The sequence below is a fragment of the Sapajus apella genome, unplaced genomic scaffold, assembly GCF_009761245.1.
Source record: "Sapajus apella isolate SASKATOON/1434 unplaced genomic scaffold, GSC_monkey_1.0 scaffold227, whole genome shotgun sequence".
Classification (NCBI taxonomy): domain Eukaryota; kingdom Metazoa; phylum Chordata; class Mammalia; order Primates; family Cebidae; genus Sapajus; species Sapajus apella.
This window is the reverse complement of record NW_022437167.1, coordinates 172,977-194,775: the sequence shown is the minus strand read 5'-3', so window position 1 is coordinate 194,775 and position 21,799 is coordinate 172,977. Positions and strand designations below refer to the sequence as shown.

Genomic DNA, 21,799 nt, shown 5'->3' with positions numbered 1-21,799 from the left:
CCTGGGTTCAAATTCAGCTGTTATTCAGCATGGGACTCAAAAGTAAGGACATAACCCCACCTCCTCACTGGTGGGGTGGGGACAGAGAACGAGATCCTGGCATACACTGTGCCTTGGAGGGGGCCTCCCTGAGCATCTCGGAGGGGGCTCATCGTGGGTCTGGCACTCATGAGTTGGGTGCTGTGGGTGAGGTAGGGAAGGCTCAGCTGAGCTTGGGACCAACTCTGGGCTTTGTAGGAATCTGAAGTCCCTTCTGCAGGGGCCTCTTTGGTCCCTAGAGGCATGTATGTGCCTTTTCCAAGCTGTGCTAATCGCAGGCCAGATCTCAACCTGAGTCAGTGTTGTCACATGAAAATAAGTAAGACCGGCTGGGCGCAGCGGCTCAGCCCTGTAATCCCAGCACTTTGGGAGGCCGAGGTGGATGGATCACCTGAGATCAGGAGTTCGAGACTAGCCTGGGCAACATGGTAAAACCCCATCTCTAATAAAATACAAAAAATTAGCTGGGCATGGTGGTATGCACCTGTAGTCCCGTCTACTGCGGAGGCTGAGGCAAGAGAATTGCTCAAACCCAGGGGTGGAGGATGCAGTGAGCCGTGATCACGCCATTGTACTCCAGCCTGCCTGAGTGACAGAGTGAGACTCTGTCACAAAAAAAAAAAAAAAAGGCTGGGTGAGGTGTCTCACGTCTGTAATCCCAGCACTTTGGAAGGCTGAGGCAGGTGGATCATTTGAGGTGGTCAGGAGCTCAAGACCAGCCCGGCCAACATGGTGAAACCCCATCTCTACTAAAATACAAAAATTAGCCAGGCATGGTGGTAGATGCCTGAAATCCCAGCTACTCTGGAGGCTGAGGCAGGAGAATCACTTGAACCCCGGAGGCAGAAGTTGCAACGAGCCAAAATCACACCACTGCACTCAGCCTGGGTGACAGAGCGAGACTCCCTCTCAAAAATAAATAAATAATAAAAATACAAAGATTAGCCGGGCGTGGTGGCGCGCACCTGTAATCCCAGTTTCCTCTGAAGCATGAGCATCTCAAACCTGGAGGTGGAGGTTGCAGTGGGCTGAGATTGTGCCACTGCTCTCCAGCCTGGGCTACAAAGTGAGACTCTGTCTAAAAAAAGAGAGAGATGGAGTAACAGCCAGCCAGACTGAAGAAGAGCGAGCACAGGGCCAAGGAGAGAGCATGCTGAAGGGTCCTTGCTGGACCTGAGCCAAGGTGGACAATTCTGGGACACGGGGACAGATACACTGTCTGAATTGGTAACAACAAATGCTTTGGAGACCTCAGAGTGAAAAGGTTTACTCCTTGGATCCTGCCCTCCCCGTGGACTGCTTCGATTCTAATGAGGACAGGCCAGCCCCTGGAGGCTGCAAGGAGCCACAAACCTTTCCCAGAGCTCACACTCTGCACCCCCCAGTCTCCGCCGCTAAAGAATCAGCCTCAGGAAGATGGAGTGTCCACAGTATGTCCTCGTTACCCAGTCACACCGGGTAGCATGGCCCGAGAGAGCCCTCATCTCTCCCCTCTTTAAAACCCTCAGCATCACAGCAGGAACCAGTCCACAGGGTTTACCAGTGGGACACGCAGTGAAAACAGAAAAACGTCTGTTACAAATCCCCTAAACCTGAGATGACTGAAGAGCGAGATTCCTACACCCCATCCGACGCCCCCAGGCGGTAGGAGATGACCCCAAGCTCCTGTGCCCTGGGCAAAGTGGTGTGCCTGGGGAGGGCTGGCAGGGGTGCTGTGCTGTGCCAGACCCTGGCCTGCTGTTCAGTCAATCCCGATGGTTGGGTTAAGCCACGAGTCGTTAAGGGCTGCGGATTTGTTACTTGCTGCATCCTGCTGAAGTCCAAGCTAGCTAAAGGGTGGAATCCATCAGTGGGTGGCCATTCTCGGGAAGCATAATGCGAGTGCTGGCATGCCCCCGGGCAGAGGAGGCATCGTGGGCAGACTCATGGGGGGACCGGCGGAGGCACGCGCAGCAGAGGAGGCGGCGGAAGGTGCGGCGCATCTCAGCATCTCGGCAAGAGTACACAGCAGCATTGACCAGTGAGTTGGCCTCGGCCAACAGGAGGAAGTACTTCTCCACAGCCAGGACATTGCAGGACTGGCAGCCCAGACCATCCAGGAGCAGCACCACCTGGCCTGGTGTCCAGCAGACCACAAACGCCCCTGTGGGATAGAGGCGGAGGTGAGCGGGGCCAGCTGTCAGAGGCCCGGCACCCGCAGCATTCAGTTTGGGGTTGGTCTCCAGGGCTCGAGCAATAACGGTGCAGTTTGCAGTGCAAGAGCTGCTTGTTTTGCTGATTCTGCAGTGTCACAGGAAGACCTGCTAAAAGGTGACATCTGTGCTAATTAGTACACAGTGGCCAAGGCACTGCACATTTTGTGTGTGTTTTTTTGAGACAGGGTCTCCTTCTGTCACCTAGGCTGGAGTGCCGTGGTGACAGAAGGATCACTCAGCACCTCACTGCAGCTTTTGAGAGACTGAGGCAGGAAAGTCACTTGAGGCCAGGAGTTTGAGACCAGCCTGTGCAATATGGTGAGACCCTGTCTCTACAAAAAATAAAAAATTAGCCTGGCCGGGCACAGTGGCACGTGCCTGTAGTCCCAACTACTCGGGAGGCTGAGGCTGGAGGATCGCTTGAGCCCAGGAGTTCTGGGCTATAGTGCACTGTGCCGCTCGGGTGTCCGCACTAAGTTTGGCATCAATATGGTGACCTCCCGGGAGCGGAGGACCACCAGGTTGCCTAAGGAGGATTGAACCAGCCCAGGTCGGAAGCAGAGCAGATCAAAACTCCCGTGCTGATCAGTAGTGGGATCGCGCCTGTGAATAGCCACTGCTCTCCAGCCTGGAAAACATAGCTAGACCCCATCTCTAAAAAATAAAAATAAAGAAAAAAGAAAATTAGCCAGGCATGGTGGTGCATGTAGTCCCAGCTACTCAGGAGGTTGAGGCAGGGGGATCGCCTGAGCCCAGAAGGTTGAGGCTGCAGTGAGCTATGATGGATCCACTGTAATCTAGCCTGGGCAACAGAGTAAGACCCTATCTCTTAAAAAATATTGAAATGTGGCCGGGCGCGGTGGCTCAAGCCTGTAATCCCAGCACTTTGGGAGGCCGAGGCGGGTGGATCACGAGGTCAAGAGATCGAGACCATCCTGGTCAACATGGTGAAACCCCATCTCTACTAAAAATACAAAAAATTAGCTGCGCATGGTGGCGCGTGCCTGTAATCCCAGCTACTCAGGAGGCTGAGGCAGGAGAATTGCCTGAACCCAGGAGGCGGAGGTTGCGGTGAGCCGAGATCGCGCCATTGCACTCCAGCCTGGGTAACATGAGTGAAACTCCGTCTCAAAAAAAAAAAAAAAAATTGAAATGTCCTTCCCCACTTACCCTGGAAAAAAACAAATTGAAATGTAAAAATATGTATAGATTAAAAAATAATTTAAAGGCTTTTTGTTAAACCAGGTTTAACATTGCTAAAAACTCTTAAGGGCTTCCCACAAAACTCAAAATAAAATATGACTCCTGTCCATGCCCCTTGAGGCCTTGCTGAACCCTCCTCACAAGCCAGCTTTCCTCTTTAGAGGCTCTAGCCTGGTACTGCCTTGAAGTTTTTACTTTGTGTCTCCTCTGCCTGGAACTCTCTCTGTTCCTGTCCTCAGCATTCAGGCCTCTGCTCGCAGACCACCTCCCTAAAGGACATTCCCCACCTAAGTCAGCCACCCATCACCCTCTATCAGGTAGCTTGTTTTGCTTGTTGCTTCACAGTGTCTTGTGGGAAATTGGGGGAAGCAGGGTCCCTGTGGGCCCCCCGAGGGTCCCACTCACCCAGGATGATGACAACAGTCTTAACCAGGCTGAGCGTGGTCTCTCGGTAGCGGGGGTGGCAGCTGACATGCTCCGCCATGCGCTGCACTCGCCGCCGCACATAGAAGAAAATGCGGGTGTAGACAGCCACCATGAGCAGGAAGACAAGCAGGCTGGACAGAGCCCAGACGGCCAAATAGGAGCGGCTGAGCAGGGGTGCCATGCGTGAGCAGCGGTCCAGGGCGCAGAGGCAGTGCCAGGAGTGGGCAGGCAGCAGCCCCAGGCCCAGGGCAGCCATCCACACGCCCACAATGAGCATGACGACGCGGCCACGGGGCAGGCGGCTGTGCAGCTGCACGGCCATCACGCTGCGGTGCCGCTCCACCGCGATGGCCAGCAGTGTGGCCACCGACGCCGTGAGGCTTGTGTCCAGCAAGCCCTGCCGCAGGAACCAACCCTCAAGGGAAAGCCGGGCTGTGCGGGGGCCGGTGTGGAACATGAGGAAGAGGTACGCCACGCCTGCGAAGAGGTCAGCCGCGGCCAGGTTGCCCAGCAGGTAGTAGATGGGCTGGTGGAAGCGGCGGTTGGACGCGATGGCTGCTATGACCAGCAGGTTGGTCAGCAGCACCAGCACGCTGACGGTCAGCCCCAGTGCCACCACGACTATGTCCTTGGGCCGCCAGTGGGAGCTGAGCTCCTTGCCACTGTTGTTATAGAAGAAGCCAATGGTCTCGTTGTAGTAGCACTGGCCCATGGTGACCATCTGGGGACACACAGAGATCAGTGCATGTGGCGCTTCTTGGAAGGACACAGGGAGGGGCGGCAGCTGCAGAGGAGGGTCAGCACAGGAAGGGGAAGGGTCTCGAATTCAGATGCCTTGGAGCAAAGTGGCAGTGGTGAGGACCAGGGTGGCCTGGAAAACGCAAGCTCCTTGGGGCTTGGGTGGGGGTTGACGAGCAGCTGTTTCTTATCTACTGCTAAGACCTGTGTGCACGACATCACACAAGTCAATGGGTTTTTTAACCAGAAGCAGCGAAACAAAACACATCCGTGGTCCAATCCCAACTCACCTGCCACCACTGTGTGATCCGGTTTGGGTTGTGGGGAGAGGAGGGTTAGGGCAAGACAAAGGGGTGTGAGCTGCGGGACGAGATGAGGATGGGTCACTTGGTGCCGGAGTCAGTGTAGGGAGCAGAGACCCCGGGGCGTGGGTGCACAAGGGTGCGGTCACTTGCTAAGACCCTGCGAGGGGGCGGTGCCGAGACGTGGAGGTGATCTGAGTGGGCAGAGGCGGCCCCAGAAGTTGGGGAGCAGGATTTGGGCGCCAGTGCTTCCCAAACGGGCGGGGCACTGGGCTGTTCCGGGTGGGACGGAGGACATTGGCGGTCTCCGGGACAAAGACAGCGGTTGGGGAAGGGACGGCTGGCAGGGCCTCCAGGCGTCTCCAGGCTGGGGAAGGGGTAGGGGGAAAGGGATCAGGGGGCAGCGTCCTGGCCCCGCAGGCACGTGCCGCGCCCTACCCCCGGGCCCAGGCCCGCACCCGCCCGCCTCCCGTCCGTGCCGGCCTCACCTGGGCCACCCGTCACGCTGCAGACGAGGCAGGCTCGCGGGGGGTTGGGGAGGGTTCCAGGCCCATGGCCCGGCGACCGCGGCGGGAGCGGAGGAGCGTCCGGGTGCGCCCGGCGCGGGCTGCAGAGAGGGCACAGGAGGCGGGGTCTCCCCCGGCGCCCCGCCCCCGCCCCGGCCACCTGGGGAGCCCCGCCCCGCCCCGCCACCTGGGAGAGCCCCGCCTTCGAGGCCGCGTCGGTGGCGGAGTCGCCCGGAACCGCAACCCTCCAGTTTCCTCCCCGCCTCGCGGCCCCTCAGTCGCCCCTCTCCATTTCCGGCGGGGGACCCCCACCCGGATTCCTGCACACCTCACGCGCCCGCAGTTTCGAGTCACTCGGGCGACCCGAGAATTCCCACCGTGACCTCGCGCCGCCAGGGTGTAGTTCTAGGTGGTCTAGGGTCCGCGCCCCGGGTCCGGACCCCCACCCTCCCAGCCCCACCCCGAGCTCTTCTTCGTGTCCAATCGGCCGCCGAGTTACTAGCCACTCCCTGATCCGACTCGGCTCCCACTGCCCGGACCCCCGCCCAGCCTCTGCTTTCCAAGCTTGCAGCTACCGGGCGCCGCGGCCTCCCGCGCGGGGCCCATCTCTGCGGCCCCAGCTGATCTTGGGCAAGCTAGGGTTTTGCAGTCCCGCCCCCGCACTCCCCCACCCTGGGACAGCGCTGCCTCCTGCACAGCCTGGCCCTGCCCTGCCCTGCGGCTTCCTCCCTCGGCCCCGTGCAGCGGCCCGGGGCTCCCACGGTCCAGAGCACACAGCCCCATTGTCCCGGTTATCTGCACTTTGTTATACTGTATCTGGTTATGCAGGACCGGATTGGGAACCCAGAGCTCCGGGAGGGCCGGGCCGGTGTGACTCAGCCGGGTGCTGTGGCCCAGCTCCAGATGCCTTTAGGTAGGTGCACCAGCATGTTTGACGATGCCAGAAGGAGGCCTTGAGGCTGAGCGCAGTGGCCCACTCCTGTAATCCCAGCACTTTGGGAGGCCGAGGCAGGCGGATCAGGAGATCGAGACCATCCCAGGCCAACATGGTGAAACCCATCTCTACTAAAAATACAAAAAATTTAGCTAGGCCTGGTGCCACAGGCCTGTAGTCCCAGCTACTAAGGAGGCTGAGGCAGGAGAATCACTTGAACTTGGGAGGCAGAGGTTACAGTGAGCCGAGATCATGCCACTGCACTCCAGCCTGGCCACAGAGTGAGACTCCATCCATCTCAATAAACAAAAAAGGAGGAGGCCTGGATTCCCCTGATTGGTAAATAAGGGGCAAGGACTGCTGCCTACACTGGGCTCTCCCCTGGCAGAGACAAACCCAAGGGCATACAGGACACAGTTTATTAGAGGCCATCAGACCCCAAGCACCACCAGAATGTGGAGTCTGAGCTGCCCATCTCCTCCAAGGTCACTTGGAGTGCGAGGAGGCAGGCAGGTGTGGGGGAGTGACCACAACCAAAGTAGCAAAAGGCACCCCTGTCCCAGGGGTCAGAGGCTAGGATGCACTCCAAAGAACTCATAACCTATATTGACCCTGAGTATTGACCCTGAGTGACCTCTGAGCTCGAGTGACCCTGACGCTTGGCAATGAGCTGTGTCTAGTGGGGGGATTCTGGGACATTGCCCCCAAAAAGGGTTTTAGACCTCCCCCAGGCCATGTATTAAACAGTTTTTCCTGATAGGGACCCTCTTGACCTCCCAACATTGAACTGCTGGCTGGGTGTTTGGCCACCAGGTGGCGGGAGGTAGGGAGATCTGGGTCTGTCTTCTCAGTCCTGGGCCTCTTCCCTGCCGGGGTGGTCAGAGATGGTCCTCGGTTTCCTCAGGCTGGACGTCTGGGCAGCAGGTGGCCCTGGGCACAGCCTCGCTGTCCAGTTTGGACAGTAGCCGGGCTGTCTCCTGGGTGATCTCAAAATGCTTGGGCAGCGGGGTGCGGCGCAGGGGGCTGCCCTCACGGGAGGTGGTTGCAGGGCTGGGCCCCCGCCCCCGCAAACTCCCTCTGGGCACTGATGTGATGGGGGTCTCTTCGCACAGCTTGGAAGCCACCAGGGCCAGACTGGACAGCTGGTGGGTGACAGGCCGCACACCGCCCCGGGGATACTTCACTGGCTGGCGGCTGAAGTGGCCACGAGACTGTGTCCCCAGGAGTGAGTCCTCAGGGCCTTGGCTGGACGCTGTGTGTACGGGTGAGTGGTCAGCGCAGAGTACTCCCAAGTTCTCTGGACACCCCCACACCAGGAATCATCTTTTAGCCAAGCCACCCTGGGGCCAGGGCAGCCCCAGAACCTCTCCCTCACATACTCACCTTCCCCTCCTCCATCTTTGATGTCTTCAGCCATTTCCTCTCTCTGGTCACTCTGTGGAGTTGGAATCTGCAGGGAGAAACCCAAGAATGAGACCCTAAAACTAAAATCCCAAGAAGAAGTGAGACTCCATCTCAAAATAATAATAATAATAATAGTAATAATCATAAGTATCCTGCCTGCCCTTCCGGCACAGAGCAGTGTCATTCATTGAGTCTGAGCTATGGGCTCCACGAGGGTGGGAGAATCCTTGTTTAGCAGAGGGCCAGCCCAGGGAGTGGCTCAGCCTTCTCCACATTAGGACCAGGTGGGGCCTCTGAACTACCATCCTGGGCTGCTCTCTGCAACCTTATCAACCTCACTGTGCCATTTTTAGCTAAATGGTTGGTAGCTTGGGTTCTTTCTACACATCAGACACTGTCCTGAGCACTTTATGAGCCATTCCAGCTCTCAGAGACCCTCAGTTCACCAGCAGCCGCTTCCCAGCTCTGGGCCACTGCAGGAGAGATCCTTGCTCTCAGGAATGGCGGGTGCAGTAGCCAGCAGCTCAGGCCTTGGGCATGGACTGTTCTAGCAGTCCAGAGCGGCGGGTGCTGCTGCTTCCTGGTTCACAGCTGAGCTCTGGATCCACACTGGTGACCTTTGTTAAAGATTCTAGGCCAGGCACAGTGGCTCACACCTGTAATCCCAGCACTTTGGGAGGCTGAGGTGGGCGGATCACCTGAGGTTGGGAGTTGGAGACCAGCCTGACCAACATGGTGAAACCCCATCTCTAATAAAAATACAAAAAAATTAGCCAGGCTGGGCACAGTGGCTCATGTCTGTTGTCCCAGCACTTTGGGAAGCCAAGGTGGGCAGATCACGAGGTCAGGAGTTCGAGATCAGCCTAACATGATGAAATCCCATCTCTACCGAAAATATAAAAATTACTTGGGCATGGTGGCACGTGCCTATAATCCCAGCTAGTCAGGAGGCTGAGGCAGGAGAATCGCTTGAACCTGGGAGGCAGTGGTTGCAGTGAGCCCCTGGGCAACAGAGTGAGACTCCGTCTCAAAAAAGAAAATAAAAAATTAGCCAGGCATGGTGGCGCATGCCTGTAATCCAGCTACTCCAGAGGCTGAGGCAGGAGAATCACTTGAACCCAGGTGGCAGAGGTTGCGGTGAGCTGAGATCATGCCATTGCACTCCAGCCTGGGCAACAAGAGCAAAACTCCGTCCAAAAAAAAAAAGATTCTAACTGCGGCCGGGTACAGTGGCTGACGCAGGTGGATTACTTGAGGTCGGGAGTTCAAGACCACCCTGGCCAACATGGTGAAACCTTGTCTCTGCTAAAAAAACAAAAATTAGCCAGGTGTGGTGGCACGCGCCTATAGTCCCAGCTACTCGGGGGGCTGAGGCATGAGAATCAATTGAACCCGGGAGGTGGAGGTTGTGGTGAGCCAAGATTGCTCCAGCCTGGGCAACACAGTGAGATTCTATCTCCAAAGACAAAAAAAAAGATTCCAACTGCTACAGCTCCCCTTTTAGGCCATTCACTGCTGAGAGCCTGCACTGTTTCATCCGTAAATGATTTTCACTAACAGCGCCTACTTCTCAGGACCGTGGAGAGGACAACAGGAAGCCTCTGTAGTATCCCCTGCATAGCAGGTGTGCATTCAGTGGTGGTCTGTGTCCTGTGCATAGGAGTGCTCTGTGGTGTTCCACATCCTGTGCATAGCAGATGCAAGGTCGGGGTGGCTGGCAGAGCCACCTGAGCCCACTCCTCTTTCGTATCACTTCCTACCACCTTCCCCTTATTCATTACAGAGTGGGGCTGTGCTCCTACCTCAGGGTCTTTGCACTGGCTATTCCCTTTGCCTGGAACACCCTTCACCTGAGCTTCACGTGGCTGGCTCACTCCTTCACGTCCTTCCAGTCTTTGCTCAAATGCTCAAATCTACCTGCTCTATAAGACCTGCTCCGTGCTACAGACTGCCCTCTACGCTCCCACAGTACTGCTCCCCTGTGTCCTGTGTCTGTTTTGTTTTGTTTTGTTTTTTGGAGATGGAGTCTCGCTCTGTCGCCCAGGCTGGAGTGCAGTGGCGCCATCTTGGCTCACTACATCCTCTGCTTCCCAGGCTCAAGCAATTCTCCTGCCTCAGCCTCCCGAGTAGCTGGGATTAACAGGTGCACACCACCATGCCCGGCTAATTTTTATATTTTTAGTAGAGGCGGGGTTTCTCCATGTTAGTCAGGCTGGTCTTGAACTCCTGACCTCGGGTGATGTGCCTGCCTCAGCCTCCCAGAGTGCTGGGATTACAGGCATGAGCCACCACGCCCAGCCATTACTCTGTCTTTTAATGATCGTTACCCTTATCGCCATCACCTTATCACGTCCCAGATAACAGACTTAGTGTCACGTTTATTGTTGGTCTCTCTCCACTAAGACACAGAGAGGACAAGGTCTTTGGATATTTAGCTCATGGATGTATCTGCAATGCCTACGACAATGCTTGGTACACAGTAGATGTTCAATAAATATTCAGTTGGAGGCATGAATGAGCACCCATGTTAGTACCTCTGCAGGGCTGTCCCCTCTGGTTACACCATCTCTGCCCACTGCTCATTCCTCACTATTCCTTCCAGAATGAACACAAGTTAAATGAGGAAGGGAGGGGGAGAATGAAGGAAATTTTCCAATTTTCAAAGGAAGATGAAAGAGAGGGTAAGAGAACTGAACAGAGACAAGGCCCTCTCCACGGCTGTGGGCCCCGTGGGTTCCTACCTCAGTGGGCGTAGCGGTGGGATGCTGCTCCATGTCACTGTGGGGCTGGGGGTCCGGGCCGGGGGACGAGGCTAGGATAGGGGGCTGGGAGTCCGGGTCAAGGTGCAGGGGTGGCGGTTGGGGACTGGTTGTGAGGGACCCAGGGGCTGGGCTGGAGTCTTGGGGTGGGGGCTCGGTGGCCTGGGGGAGCTCATCCATCCCGAAGATCTGCTCGTAGTGCACGATGAGGAACTCCACAAGCTGGGCCTGATGCCCAGAGTCCAGCAGGCAACTGACAGGGATGGCGCCGGCTGCCCGAGGACCGTCCGGTGGCCGCAGCAGCGTTGGCCCGAACACAATGCCCAGATTGTTGGCAGACATCTTGTTTTCCATAAACCGTGCAGCCACCCTGGGGATGGTGTGAAGAGAAAGGTCAGGGTACAAGGTGCAAGGTCATTGGTCTGAGGGCAAGGGTGGGACCTGCAGGCCAGCTTCGTGGTGACTTGCCCGTATCACAGGTGTAAATCCTCTGAGACCAGCAGCCACATATCCAGGGTTGGGGGTCAGGGGTCAGTAGCCAAAGTTATGAATCATGGATTAAGGTTCAGAGTTCGGAAAACATAGGCCAAAGGTCAGAGGTCAGTGTCAGGGGTCGGCCAGGGAAGTCAGTAGTCACGCGTCCAGGGAAGAGGGTGGCGTTTCAGGGCTCAGGGGCCCGTGCACACCTGAACAGATGGGCCACCAGGTGCCGCAGGGTGTTGTAGTTAGAGTGAGGCAGCTGCGCCAAGAGGGTCTTGAGCGAGGGGATAACCTCAGGGCTGCGGCTGGGGGTCCTGCGGTCGTCCCCAGGGTCTGCATGCAGGGTCTTAGCCAGAGAGATGAAGGCGTCGTAGAGGTGGAAGGGGATCACGGGGTCGGTGAGCTGGGGGCGGAATGGGGGGCGCGATACGAGTGTGGGTGGGCTGCAGAGGGCCCCTGCCCACGCCCCCCTCAGTGTCCTGAGCACCCACCTCCTGGAGAAACCGCTTGAGGACACTCGAGACGTCGTGAGGCGAGTTCCCCGACAGCTCCACCAACGCTCGGCCATTCTCGAAAGCCTGGCACAGACGCTCCACACGGACCCGGGACCCGCTGACCCGGTAAATGCCCTGCAGGGTGAGGGGGAGAGACGGACGCCTGGTTCGTGATCAGGCCATTGATTTGCTCAGGTCACTTCCGGGGATGATGAAGGGTCAGGGCAGCACCTGCACATCCAGGGCGCGGTGTTCTATCTCAGCTGTGCACCTTGTGACCACAAAGGGTACTTCCTCCGGGAAGTCTCTGGGGAGCTGCAGGAAGTCAACCCCAAAGATGGGTGTCCGGGCTGGGAGCCGCCTATGTCCACAGAGGATCAGCAGAGTCTCCAGGCAGCGCTTGTGGCAGGTCAGGAAGCACTGCAGGGAAGGTCGCAGGGACAGGGGGTCATTAGGGACCAGTGGGGGAAGAGCTAACAGGGATCCTCAAGGAATGGGGGCTTATGGGAGACATCAGATTAGGGTGGGTCCTGGGGGCAGAAAGGTTGTAGGAATCTTAGGTTGGGGAGGTGATCAGGGGTCAGCAGAGGTCATTTGGTCATCGGCCCAGGCCACACCTCCTCACACTCCGTCCCGCTGACCATGAAGGCTTCACACTCGCGGCACTTGGCTGGGCCCCGCAGTCGCCGCAGCCGGTGGGTCTGAGCCGCGCTGGACAGCGTCCACTTCCTGAAGGGGCTCCCCAGCCCATTCTCCAGCCCGTCTCCCAGGTCTGCAGGGAGACAGGGTCAGGGGTGCCTGGTCCACCTCCTGCCCTGCGCTGTCCCATCCTGCCCTACCCTGTCTGCTTCCAGCCTCACCAGGGTCTCGCTCCTCAAAGTCATCTGAGGACTCAGTGCCTGTGGACGAAGCCTTCACCAGCCGCCGCCTGCCAGCGCCTGGGGTCAGAGGAATCATGGGAGATTCCTGGGCTACGGAGGCACTCCTGCTTTATTAGGGCTTCCAGTACCACCCACTAATTCCCAAGGGGTCAGAGGTCAGGAGAGGGATTAGACAGGTCAGTGGTTAAGGGTTGGAGAATTGGGTCAGCAGCCCGGGGTCGGGGCAGGGGGTGGTTCAGAAGCTGGATCAAGAGGTTGAGGAAATAGGCTGGGCATGGTGGCTCATGCCTATAATCCCAGCACTTTGGGAGGCTGAGGCAGGAGAATCACATGAGGCAAGGAGTTTGAGACCAGCCTGGCCAACATGGCGAAACCTCATCTCTACTAAAACTACAAAAATTAGCCAGGCATGGTGGTGGGTACCTGTAGTCCCAGCTATTCAGGAGGCTGAGGCATGAGAATCGCTTGAACCTGGGAGGCGGAGGTTGCAATAAGCCAAGATTGCACCACTGCACTCCAGCCTGGGCAACAGAGCAAGACTCTGTGTCAAAAAAATATTCAAAGGTCCCATCTCTCGGCTTTGGAGACCCCTCCGTCTCTGTACAGGGGAGCCTCTTCTTTCTTTCTTCCCCCTTCTTTCTTTTTTTTTTTTTGAGACGGAGTTTCGCTCTTGTTACCCAGGGTGGAGTGCAATGGCGCGATCTCGGCTCACCGCAACCTCCGCCTCCTGGGTTCAGGCAATTCTCCTGCCTCAGCCTCCTGAGTAGCTGGGATTACAGGCACGTGCCACCATGCCCAGCTAATTTTTTTTGTATTTTTAGTAGAGACGGGGTTTCACCATGTTGACCAGGATGGTCTCGATCTCTTGACCTCGTGATCCACCCGCCTCGGCCTCCCAAAGTGCTGGGATTACAGGCTTGAGCCACCGCGCCCGGCTAATTTTTTGTATTTTTAGTAGAGACGGGGTTTTACCATGTTGGCCAGGATGGTCTCGATCTCTTGACCTCGTGATCCACCCGCCTCGGCCTCCCAAAGTGCTGGGATTACAGGCTTGAGCCACCGCGCCCGGCATCTTCCCCCTTCTTTCTTGCCTATTAAACTCCCTGCTCCTTAAAACTAAATTAAAGAAAGAAAGAAAATGCTGGGTGCAGTGGCTTACACCTGTAATCCCAGCACTTTGGGAGACTGAGGCAGGCAGATCACCTGAGGTCGGGAGTTTGAGATCAGCCTGGCCAACATGGTGAAACCCCATCTCTACTAAAAAATATAAAAATCAGCTGGTGTGGTGGTGCATGCCTGTAATCCCATCTACTCTGGGCCCCTGAGTAGAGAAGCATCTGAGACAGGAGAAGCATTTGAACCTGGGAGGCAGAGGTTGCAGTGAGCTGAGATGCCACCATTGCTCTCCCCAACCTGGGCGACAGAGTGAGACTCTGTCTCTAAAAAATAAATAAATAAAAATTTTAAAAGGTGAAAAAAGAGGTTGAGGAAATATGGCAGGGGTGTGGGATAGGTCAGAGGTCAAAGGATAGTTAAAGATTGAGGGTCAGAGCTTGGCCAAGGGCTGGAGGATGGTCACAGGTGGAGTGTGGGTCAGGACCAGGTCCTAGCCCTACCTGGGCTGGAAGTGGGTGAGTCCAGGGACCGAGACTCACTGCCGCCGCCCACGCTGTCCACATCGCTGCCCGGAGTGGGGCCTGGAGTCCCTAGGTGGGACAGGTCAATAAGGATGGTCTCCTGCTCCCAACCCCTGCTCCTGCAACCCACCTATGGTGGGAACGAACTCCTGGCACCACTCCTACACGGCCCTCATTGCACTCACCTTGCCAGCGCCAGCCTGTGCCCGGGTCCTCCCAAGGGCCTGGCTCAGCTGAATTCTCATCCAGCCTTGGAGGTAGGGGCCCGGAGAGCTTCTTTCTGATGTCCAGAGGGGAGCTGAGAAGACAGGGGCTTGAAAGTTTGATCCCCAGGAAACTGGCCTGGGGTGATGGCACCCAGGCATCATGTTTAGGTACCAACTCCAAGCACTTAGCTCTGCAAGCCCTGATACCTATGGGCATTGTGGCCCCCTGAATACAGTAGCCCCAAATTCCTGCCCCTGCCCCTAGGACGGGGACAACCCATCCACCCTCCTAAGATTCCCCAGAGCCTGGAGTGCTAAATTCCACTAAGGCTTTGTGTTCTCTGACCTCAGTACCCAGCCCCGCGGTGCCAACATCCTGGCATCGGGATTCCAGGGCTCGTTCCCGAGTCCCTGCTCCAGCGACCCACCTGTTCACGGAGGGAATGAGCTCCTGGAAGGAGAAGGCGGACGGTGGGGGCGGCGGGGCCTCGGGCTGCAGTACCCGCACAAACTCCTGGTAGCGCTGGCCCGGCTCAAAGGGCACGCAGCACTCGGCCAGGGCGGCGAAGGCGCGGGGGCCACGCTCCGCCTGTGCCCCCCGCAGCCGGAAGAGACCCAGGGTCACCTGCAGGGTGGCGACAGCAGGCTGGGGAGGGCAGGGGCGGGGCCTGGGAGCCTGGGGGTGGGGCCAGAACGGGGGCAGGGCCTGACCCTTAGAGATGCAAATATGTTTAGGGTTTGGAAGGCACCTGGGCGGCTTAGGAACTAGAGCAGTCGCCCAGGGGACTGGGCATGGTCAGAGCAGGGCCCGGTCATCCAGGAGACAGGACCCCATGAGGGTGGGGCCGAGACAGTGGGTCTGGGGCGGGAGCTGGCTGTAGAGGGAAACGGCCTAGTCCTGGTGTCCCCAGGGTGTCTTAGGGGTGAGAAGTGGGGCACTCAGTTGGGACCCCAACAGGGTGAGGGAGGATGGCCTTAGGGATGGGCCTCACCCGCCTCAGCAGTTCGTCCCCCTGAAACACCAGCTTGCGCACGTGCGACACGATTCGCTGCTTGGCTGTCTCCAGGTCCTGCTGCCGCGCGTTGGCCTCGCGGATGCAGGCGTGGTACAGCACCTCGGCCTCCTGCACCTGGGGAAACGGAGGCCGGGAGCGGGGTGGGCCCAAATTCCTGCCCCTGCCCCTAAGACTGGGACGTGTGGGCGACAGCGGAGGGCAGGGGGTGCCAAAGCACTGCAGGGGCTCGAGGCCGGCTGCCCACCTTGGCCTGGGCCTCCTCTCGAGAGCGCCGCCGCCGCTCCTGCTGCTTGCTAGGTCCCGGCGAGGCCTGGGGGGCCGGGTCCTCAGGGGACCCCTGGGAGCGCGCCCGCAGGTCTTCGCTGCGTTGCACATACTGCAACTGGGCACGCCGAAGTGCCTGCACCGCCTCATTCTGGGGGATGATGAGAAGGTCAGCATCCAAGCCTTGCTCTCAGCCCACCCCTCTCCCCATTCCGAGCCTCACCATCCGCTTCTGCTCTTTCATCCACTGCTCCTTGAACTCCTTCCGCCACTTCTCAATCTCAGTCCGTTTGGCGGCGAGGGGCTGGCAAGGGTTGGAAATGGGAATGGGGACGCTGCCTTAAGGCCACTCCAGAAGCACCCACCCAGTCCTTCCATTCCTGTGCCATACGCTTTGCCACCTCTGGACTTTTTTTTTTTTTTTTTTTGAGACGGAGTTTCGCTCTTGTTACCCAGGCTGGAGTGCAATGGCGCGATCTCGGCTCACTGCAACCTCCGCCTCCTGGGTTCAGGCAATTCTCCTGCCTCAGCCTCCTGAGTAGCTGGGATTACAGGCACGTGCCACCATGCCCAGCTAATTTTTTGTATTTTTAGTAGAGACGGGGTTTCACCATGTTGACCAGGATGGTCTCGATCTCTTGACCTCGTGATCCACCCGCCTTGGCCTCCCAAAGTGCTGGGATTACATGGACTTTATTTATTTTATTTTTTTGAGACGGAGATTGCCCAGGCTGGAGTGCAACAGGTGATCTCAGCGAGCAATCTCAGCTCACTGCAACCTCCGCCTCCCTAGTTCAAGCGATTCTCCTGCCTCAGCCTCCCGAGTAGCTGGATTACAGGTGCCCACCGCCACACCCAGCTAATTTTTGCATTTTTAGTACAGACAGCGTTTTACCATGTTAGCCAGGCTGGTCTTGAACGCGTGACCTCAGGTGATCCACCTGCCTCGGTTTCCTAAAGTGCTGGGATTACAAGCATGAGCCACTATGCCTGGCCTCTTTTTTTCTTCTAGAGACAGGGTCTCCCTCTGTTGCCAAGGATGGAGTGCAAATGAGCAATTATGGTTCACTGCAGTCTTGAACTTGAACTCCTCGGTTCAAGCAATCCTCCAGCCTCAGCCTCCCAGTAGCTAGGACTATAGGCATGTGCACTAGGCCCAGTTAATTAAAAAAAAAAGAAATTCTTTTTTGAGATGGAGTCTCGTGATCTCGGCTCACTGCAACCTCTGCCTCCCAAGTTCAAGCGATTCTTCTCCCTCAGCCTCCTGAGTAGCTGGGATTACAGGCACATACCACCAAGCCTGGCTAATTTTTTGTATTTTTAGTAGAGACAGGGTTTCGCCACGTTGGTCAGGCTGGTCTCGAACTCTTGACCTTGTGATCTGCCCACCTTGGCCTCCCTAACTGCTGGGATTTACAGGCATGAGCCACTGCATCTAGCTTTTTTTTTTTTTTGCTTGTTTTGTTTTGATTAGCCAGGCACAGTGGCTTATGCCTATAATCCCAGCACTTTGAAAGGCTGAGGTCGGCAGATCACCTGAGGTTAAGAGTTCGAGACCAGCCTGACCAACATGGCAAAACCCTATCTCTACAAAAATACAAAAATTATACAAATGTGATGGCACACTCCTGTAGTCCCAGGTACTCGGGAGGCTGAGGCAGGAGAATCACTTGAACCTGGGAGGCGGAGATTGTAGTGAGCCCAGCTCGTGCCACTGCACTCCAGCCTGGGCAATAAAGTGAAACTCTGTCTCAAAAAATATAAATAAGGCTGGACTCGGTGGCTCATGCCTGTAATCCCAGTGCTTTGGGAGGCCGAGGTGGGCAGATGATGAGGTCAGGAGTTTGACACCAGCCTGGCCAACAAGTTGAAACCTCGTTTCTACTAAAAATACAGAAAAACTAGCTGGGTGTGGTGGCAGGTGCCTGTAATCCCAGCTACTGGGGAGGCTAAGGCAGGAGAATCGCTTGAACCTGGGATGTGGAGGTCGCAGTGAGCCAAGACTGTACCACAGCACTCCAGCCTGGGCAACAGAGCAAGACTCTGTCGAAATAAATAAATAAATAATTTTTTTTTTGGTAGATGGAGACAGAGATCTCACTATGTTGCTAGGTTCGTCTTGAACTCCTGGGCTCAGGCAATCCTCCAGCCTCAGCCTCCTAGTAGCTAGAACTATTAGCACCAGACCCAGCTAATTAAAAACCAATTTATTTTTTGTAGAGACAGGGTCTCCCTCTGTTACCTAGGTTGGTCTCAAACTCCTGTGCTCAAGCAATCCTCCCTCCTTGGCCTCCAGAAGTGCTGGGATTACAGGTGTGTGCCTGGCTACACCCTTTCCTGAGTCAGTATTCTTCTCCTGGGGTCTTCTCCAGACCTGCTCTCCCCGACCCCTATGTCCCGAAGTCTCAAGTGGTCACCTCATCCTTTCTGCCTGGATCCAGAGATGCCAAGACTTTCTTCCTGAGAACACTCAGCACCTTGTGCCCCTCCCCATAAATGAAAACGAAATTTTTGGCTGGGCATGGTGGCTTATTCCTGTAATCCTACCACTTTGGGAGGCCAAGGTGGGTGGATCAGGTGAGGTCAGGTGATCGAGACCAGCCTGGCTAACACGGTAAAACCCTGTCTCTACTAAAAATAGAAAAATTAGCCAGGAGTGGTGGCACGACTGTAAGTCCAGCTGCTCAGGCGGCTGAGGCAGGTGAACTGCTTGAACCTAGGAAGCAGAGGTTGCAGTGAGCCAAGATTATGCCATTGCACTCCAGCTTGGGTGACAGAGCAAGACTCTGTCTTAAAAAAAAAAAAAAAAAAAAAAGAAAGCAAGAAAGAAAAGCAAAATTTTGCAATTGCACAGGAAGCCCAGTTTGAATCTTTGCTGGGTAACCTTGGGCAAGTTCCCAGGCATCCCTGGGCCTCAGCTTCCTCATCAGTGAAATGGTGACGTTGGTCGTGGTGCCTTCCTCCCAGCTTGCTGGGAACTGAGGGGATCAGGCCTGAAGGACAACAGGACAGCAGGGTACCCTCTGGAACATTCCACCCCACTGCCTCACCTGGTAGTAGTCTCTTTTCTGCTGGGCCAATGTCTCCATGGCCAGGGCTCCCAGGTTGAGGTCGTGCTCCAGAAACAGAGTGTAGATGTACTGCAGAGGCATGTGGCTCTGGGGGAGACAGAGTGGTACAGGAGGATACTGAAGATCTGTGGGAGCAAGGCTGGGGTTCTGGGGGTTTGGGCCCTCTGGGGGTCTGGTCATGACTACCTGCTGTTGAATGGACATCTTGCCAGCTTCAGCGATCTTCATGGTGCTTTTGGCAAACTCCAGCTCTGGAGGAAGAGAGAGGAGGGCTCTGGGTCTGGCTGGGGTCTGGGGACTGCCTGGTGCCTGGGGCTGGGCGGAAGGGGTCCTCACCATAGCTGGCTCTCTTTTCAGTCCAGGCAAGCAGTTCCTTGGCATAGCGGCTCCAGGTCTTGGCATATTCCAGGGCTGCATCCACACCCCCATTGGTCCGAATGAGCCGCAAATCCAGTTCCTCCCCTGGGGAAGATGGATGGACCTCTGACCTCTGTATCCTACTCTGCTATGGACGTCTTCCCTAAGCCCCCAGACCAGACCAGTGGCCCCTATCCTATACCCTCACAGCTCCCTTAACATTGCTTTGGGATCACTTATCCTGGTTGCAATTTTACAGATTCTCTGTTTTTGGTTTATTTTTTTAGACAGGGTCTTGCTCTGTTGCTCAGGCTGGAGGGCAGTGGCGTGATCATATCTCACTGCAGCCTCAAAGTCCTGGGCTCAATTGATCCTCTAGCCTCAGCTTCCAAAGTAGCTGGGACTACAGGACCATACCCAGCTAATTTAAATTTTTTTTTTTTTTTTTTTTTTGGTAGGGATGGTGTCTCACTGTTGCTCAGGATGGTCTCGAATTTCTGGCCTCCAGTGATCCTGTCTCAGCCTCCTCCCTGCCTATTTTACAGATTCTCTACCCAGACGGGGGTCTCCCTAAGGGCTGGGACTGGGATCTGTGGTATGTACTGCCTTAGTCCCAAAACCTAAACAATGCCTGGCAAGGAAGAGAGGGTCAATGGTGACTTGTGGAAGGAAAGACTCCTTTTGGTCCCCACTATCCTGGCCTCCAAAGCCCCCTACCTGTGAGGGGTGTAGGACCCTCTGGGGAGGGGCCGCTCCAACAGCTGGCTTCATTGGTCTGTGGGGCAGGGAGACAGTATCAGAAGCAAACAGGGCAGGGACCTGGCCTTCCTAAGGCCCCCTGTGCCTGAAGCCTTCCTCCCTATTCCCCTAGTCCCAACTCACAACAGTGGCTGTGGGGGTCTTGTCAGGTTCTTGGTCTTCTGAGAGTAGAGGGTCTCCAGCCAGCATCTCAAAGGTCCTGGGGGGTAAAGATGTGTCAGGATGCCACCTTATACTCGGTCTGTCCTGCAAGGGGTCTTGGGGATCCTAGGGTTGTTTGTGGCAAACATCATCGCTGTGGCATCTCTTGTATCTGGGAGGTCTGAGGAATGGTATTATGGGGGAATCAGGTGAGTTTTTTAAAATGGGATTTGAGAAAGAGTCTGAAGGGCCCCAGGTAACTTTGGGGTTCATAGAGTAGGATTACAGGGATCACAAATGTTTTAAGGGGTTATAAGAAGGATATGTAGGGGTTCTAGGACCACTTTGGGGATTTCCAGTCTATTTAGGGGGGCACTTATGGGGTACCCAGGCATTTTGGAGGGTCCCATCCTAGACTTCTCTGGCTATTAGGTACGTGGCTCCAGATGTTACAGGTTCCAAATGGGACTTCAGGGCACCTAAATGGTTAGGGGCTTGGGGCATCTTGGCAGGATTTGGGGGTGACCCAGGCTCAGACTCACACGTTCCCCAGTGAGATTTCAAGGTTGTCCAGGCTCCGGAAGATGTCACTGTACCTCTTCCTGCCCTCAGAAGCCGGGGGGAGGCCTGGGGGAGGAGAGTATAATACATGGGCTAACCACTGCCTCCTCCACCCATGGCATCTCAACCAGTCTCATTGGAGGGGGTGGAAGAGAAAGGGAAAGAGAGAGAGAAAGAGAGGGGTGTGGGGGCTTGGTTGGGGCCAACTTGAGGCAGGCAGATGGACTCACACACCACCAAACAGAGACCAGAGACAGCTGCTCAGGGAACAGAGACACCCACACCCTGGGTCTGCCTGGACCCAGAAGCAAACTAACAAAACAGATGCCCCAGATGCAATCACAGTGTCCAGAGAAGAGAGCAGGCCTGACAATGGAACCACAGGCTAGACAGATGGAAATACACAAGGGGCAGCCAGGCAGAGCCTAAGGCAGAAACACACATGGAGAGACTGAAGCCATGAGGGACATAAAGACCGAATGACACTACACACACAACACAGACACAAAGACGGCCGGAAACGCCAAGTCAGACTCTGCCACATTTCTGCTGCCCCCGCCCCTGCCCCTTCTCCTAGGGGGCCCAGACCAGCACTGCCCAGCTCCCGGGGGCTACAGAGGAGCCCTGTGGGGATCCTACCGCGTTGCCCTCTCCCTCAGCAGTCGTGACACCCTGCCCCCATCACAAAAATCAGAAGCAGAAGCGGCCACTTCCCCTTCCTGGGCCCCCTCCCCCAGGCATCCGGGGTGAGAGATCAGAAGAGGGAGAGGGAGTCAAGGGCTGATGTCCCGAACCCCTCCAGGCATAGGGGTCCCCATAATGGAGGATCCTTGTGTCGTTCCCATTCAGGAACTTCTCTCCTGGCTCTCGGGACAAGTGTGTCCCCTCAATATAGGAAGCAGGGGACGGTTGGGGGAGGCCCCTCCTGAATCTCCGATCCCCTACCCGGCTCTGCTGCGTCCATGCCTGGGCCCGGGGATCGCTCTGCGGGGACCGGGATGGGGATAGGGTCTCGCGCCGGCGGGGCCGAGCCCCAATTTCCTGCCGCCGCTGCCGCCGCCCGAGTTCCGCGTTGCTCCGCCCGGCGGAGGCCACGCCCCCACATCAAACCACGCCCCAAGTGGCCACACCCCCAAAGCCCGGAAGCCTTTATAGCACCCTGGTCTACCTGAGCCGCTTGAAGCTGGGTCGGGGCCGGTGCCCCCTGAGCTACCACCCAGGGCTGCAGTGCCCCTGACCTGGGCATCCTAGGACTTCATCTAGACCATAGTTTCCCTCCCAGATCTTTGTGCCGCCCCAAATCCCACGGAACCCCAGCGCCTTCCTACCCGAATGGTTGTAGAGTCCATCCGTCCCGGGGAGCCTGTCCCAGGAGCTCCCACAATCCACGACCGCAGTGATCCCCTTGCCCAGGGATCTCTCGGAG

At 56.6% G+C, this 21,799-nt stretch overlaps 2 protein-coding genes across 8 annotated transcripts; both read right to left on the bottom strand.

The window, feature by feature from the left end:
• Positions 1–1,280: 1,280 nt before the first annotated feature.
• On the bottom strand, positions 1,281–6,476 carry LPAR2 (lysophosphatidic acid receptor 2). Of its 3 annotated transcripts, none has more exons than XM_032271226.1 (4): positions 5,392–6,476; positions 4,892–5,270; positions 3,843–4,584; positions 1,281–2,182 (listed from the first exon to the last, which is right to left on the bottom strand). In XM_032271226.1, the coding sequence occupies exons 3-4, from the start codon at positions 4,582–4,584 to the stop codon at positions 1,869–1,871; spliced, it is 1,056 nt and encodes a 351-aa protein (XP_032127117.1). In that variant the 5' UTR covers positions 4,892–5,270; positions 5,392–6,476; the 3' UTR covers positions 1,281–1,868. The 3 variants fall into 3 exon arrangements, with proteins under 3 accessions (XP_032127117.1, XP_032127116.1, XP_032127118.1); XM_032271225.1 differs by having other exon boundaries at positions 3,843–4,805; positions 5,392–6,475; XM_032271227.1 differs by lacking the exon at positions 4,892–5,270.
• A 272-nt stretch (positions 6,477–6,748) lies between these two features.
• Positions 6,749–21,469, bottom strand: GMIP (GEM interacting protein). Of its 5 annotated transcripts, none has more exons than XM_032271224.1 (21): positions 21,013–21,469; positions 20,357–20,439; positions 19,795–19,870; positions 19,630–19,687; positions 18,892–19,017; positions 18,742–18,806; positions 18,535–18,642; positions 15,708–15,788; positions 15,465–15,635; positions 15,197–15,334; positions 14,633–14,829; positions 14,184–14,296; positions 13,978–14,067; positions 12,341–12,418; positions 12,098–12,252; positions 11,712–11,900; positions 11,478–11,615; positions 11,193–11,389; positions 10,489–10,876; positions 7,727–7,793; positions 6,749–7,595 (listed from the first exon to the last, which is right to left on the bottom strand). In XM_032271224.1, the coding sequence occupies exons 3-21, from the start codon at positions 19,858–19,860 to the stop codon at positions 7,222–7,224; spliced, it is 2,799 nt and encodes a 932-aa protein (XP_032127115.1). In that variant the 5' UTR covers positions 19,861–19,870; positions 20,357–20,439; positions 21,013–21,469; the 3' UTR covers positions 6,749–7,221. The 5 variants fall into 5 exon arrangements, with proteins under 5 accessions (XP_032127115.1, XP_032127110.1, XP_032127111.1 ...); XM_032271219.1 differs by having other exon boundaries at positions 20,355–20,439; positions 21,319–21,469; XM_032271220.1 differs by having other exon boundaries at positions 13,978–14,058; positions 20,355–20,439; positions 21,319–21,469.
• Between the last annotated feature and the right edge of the window lie 330 nt (positions 21,470–21,799).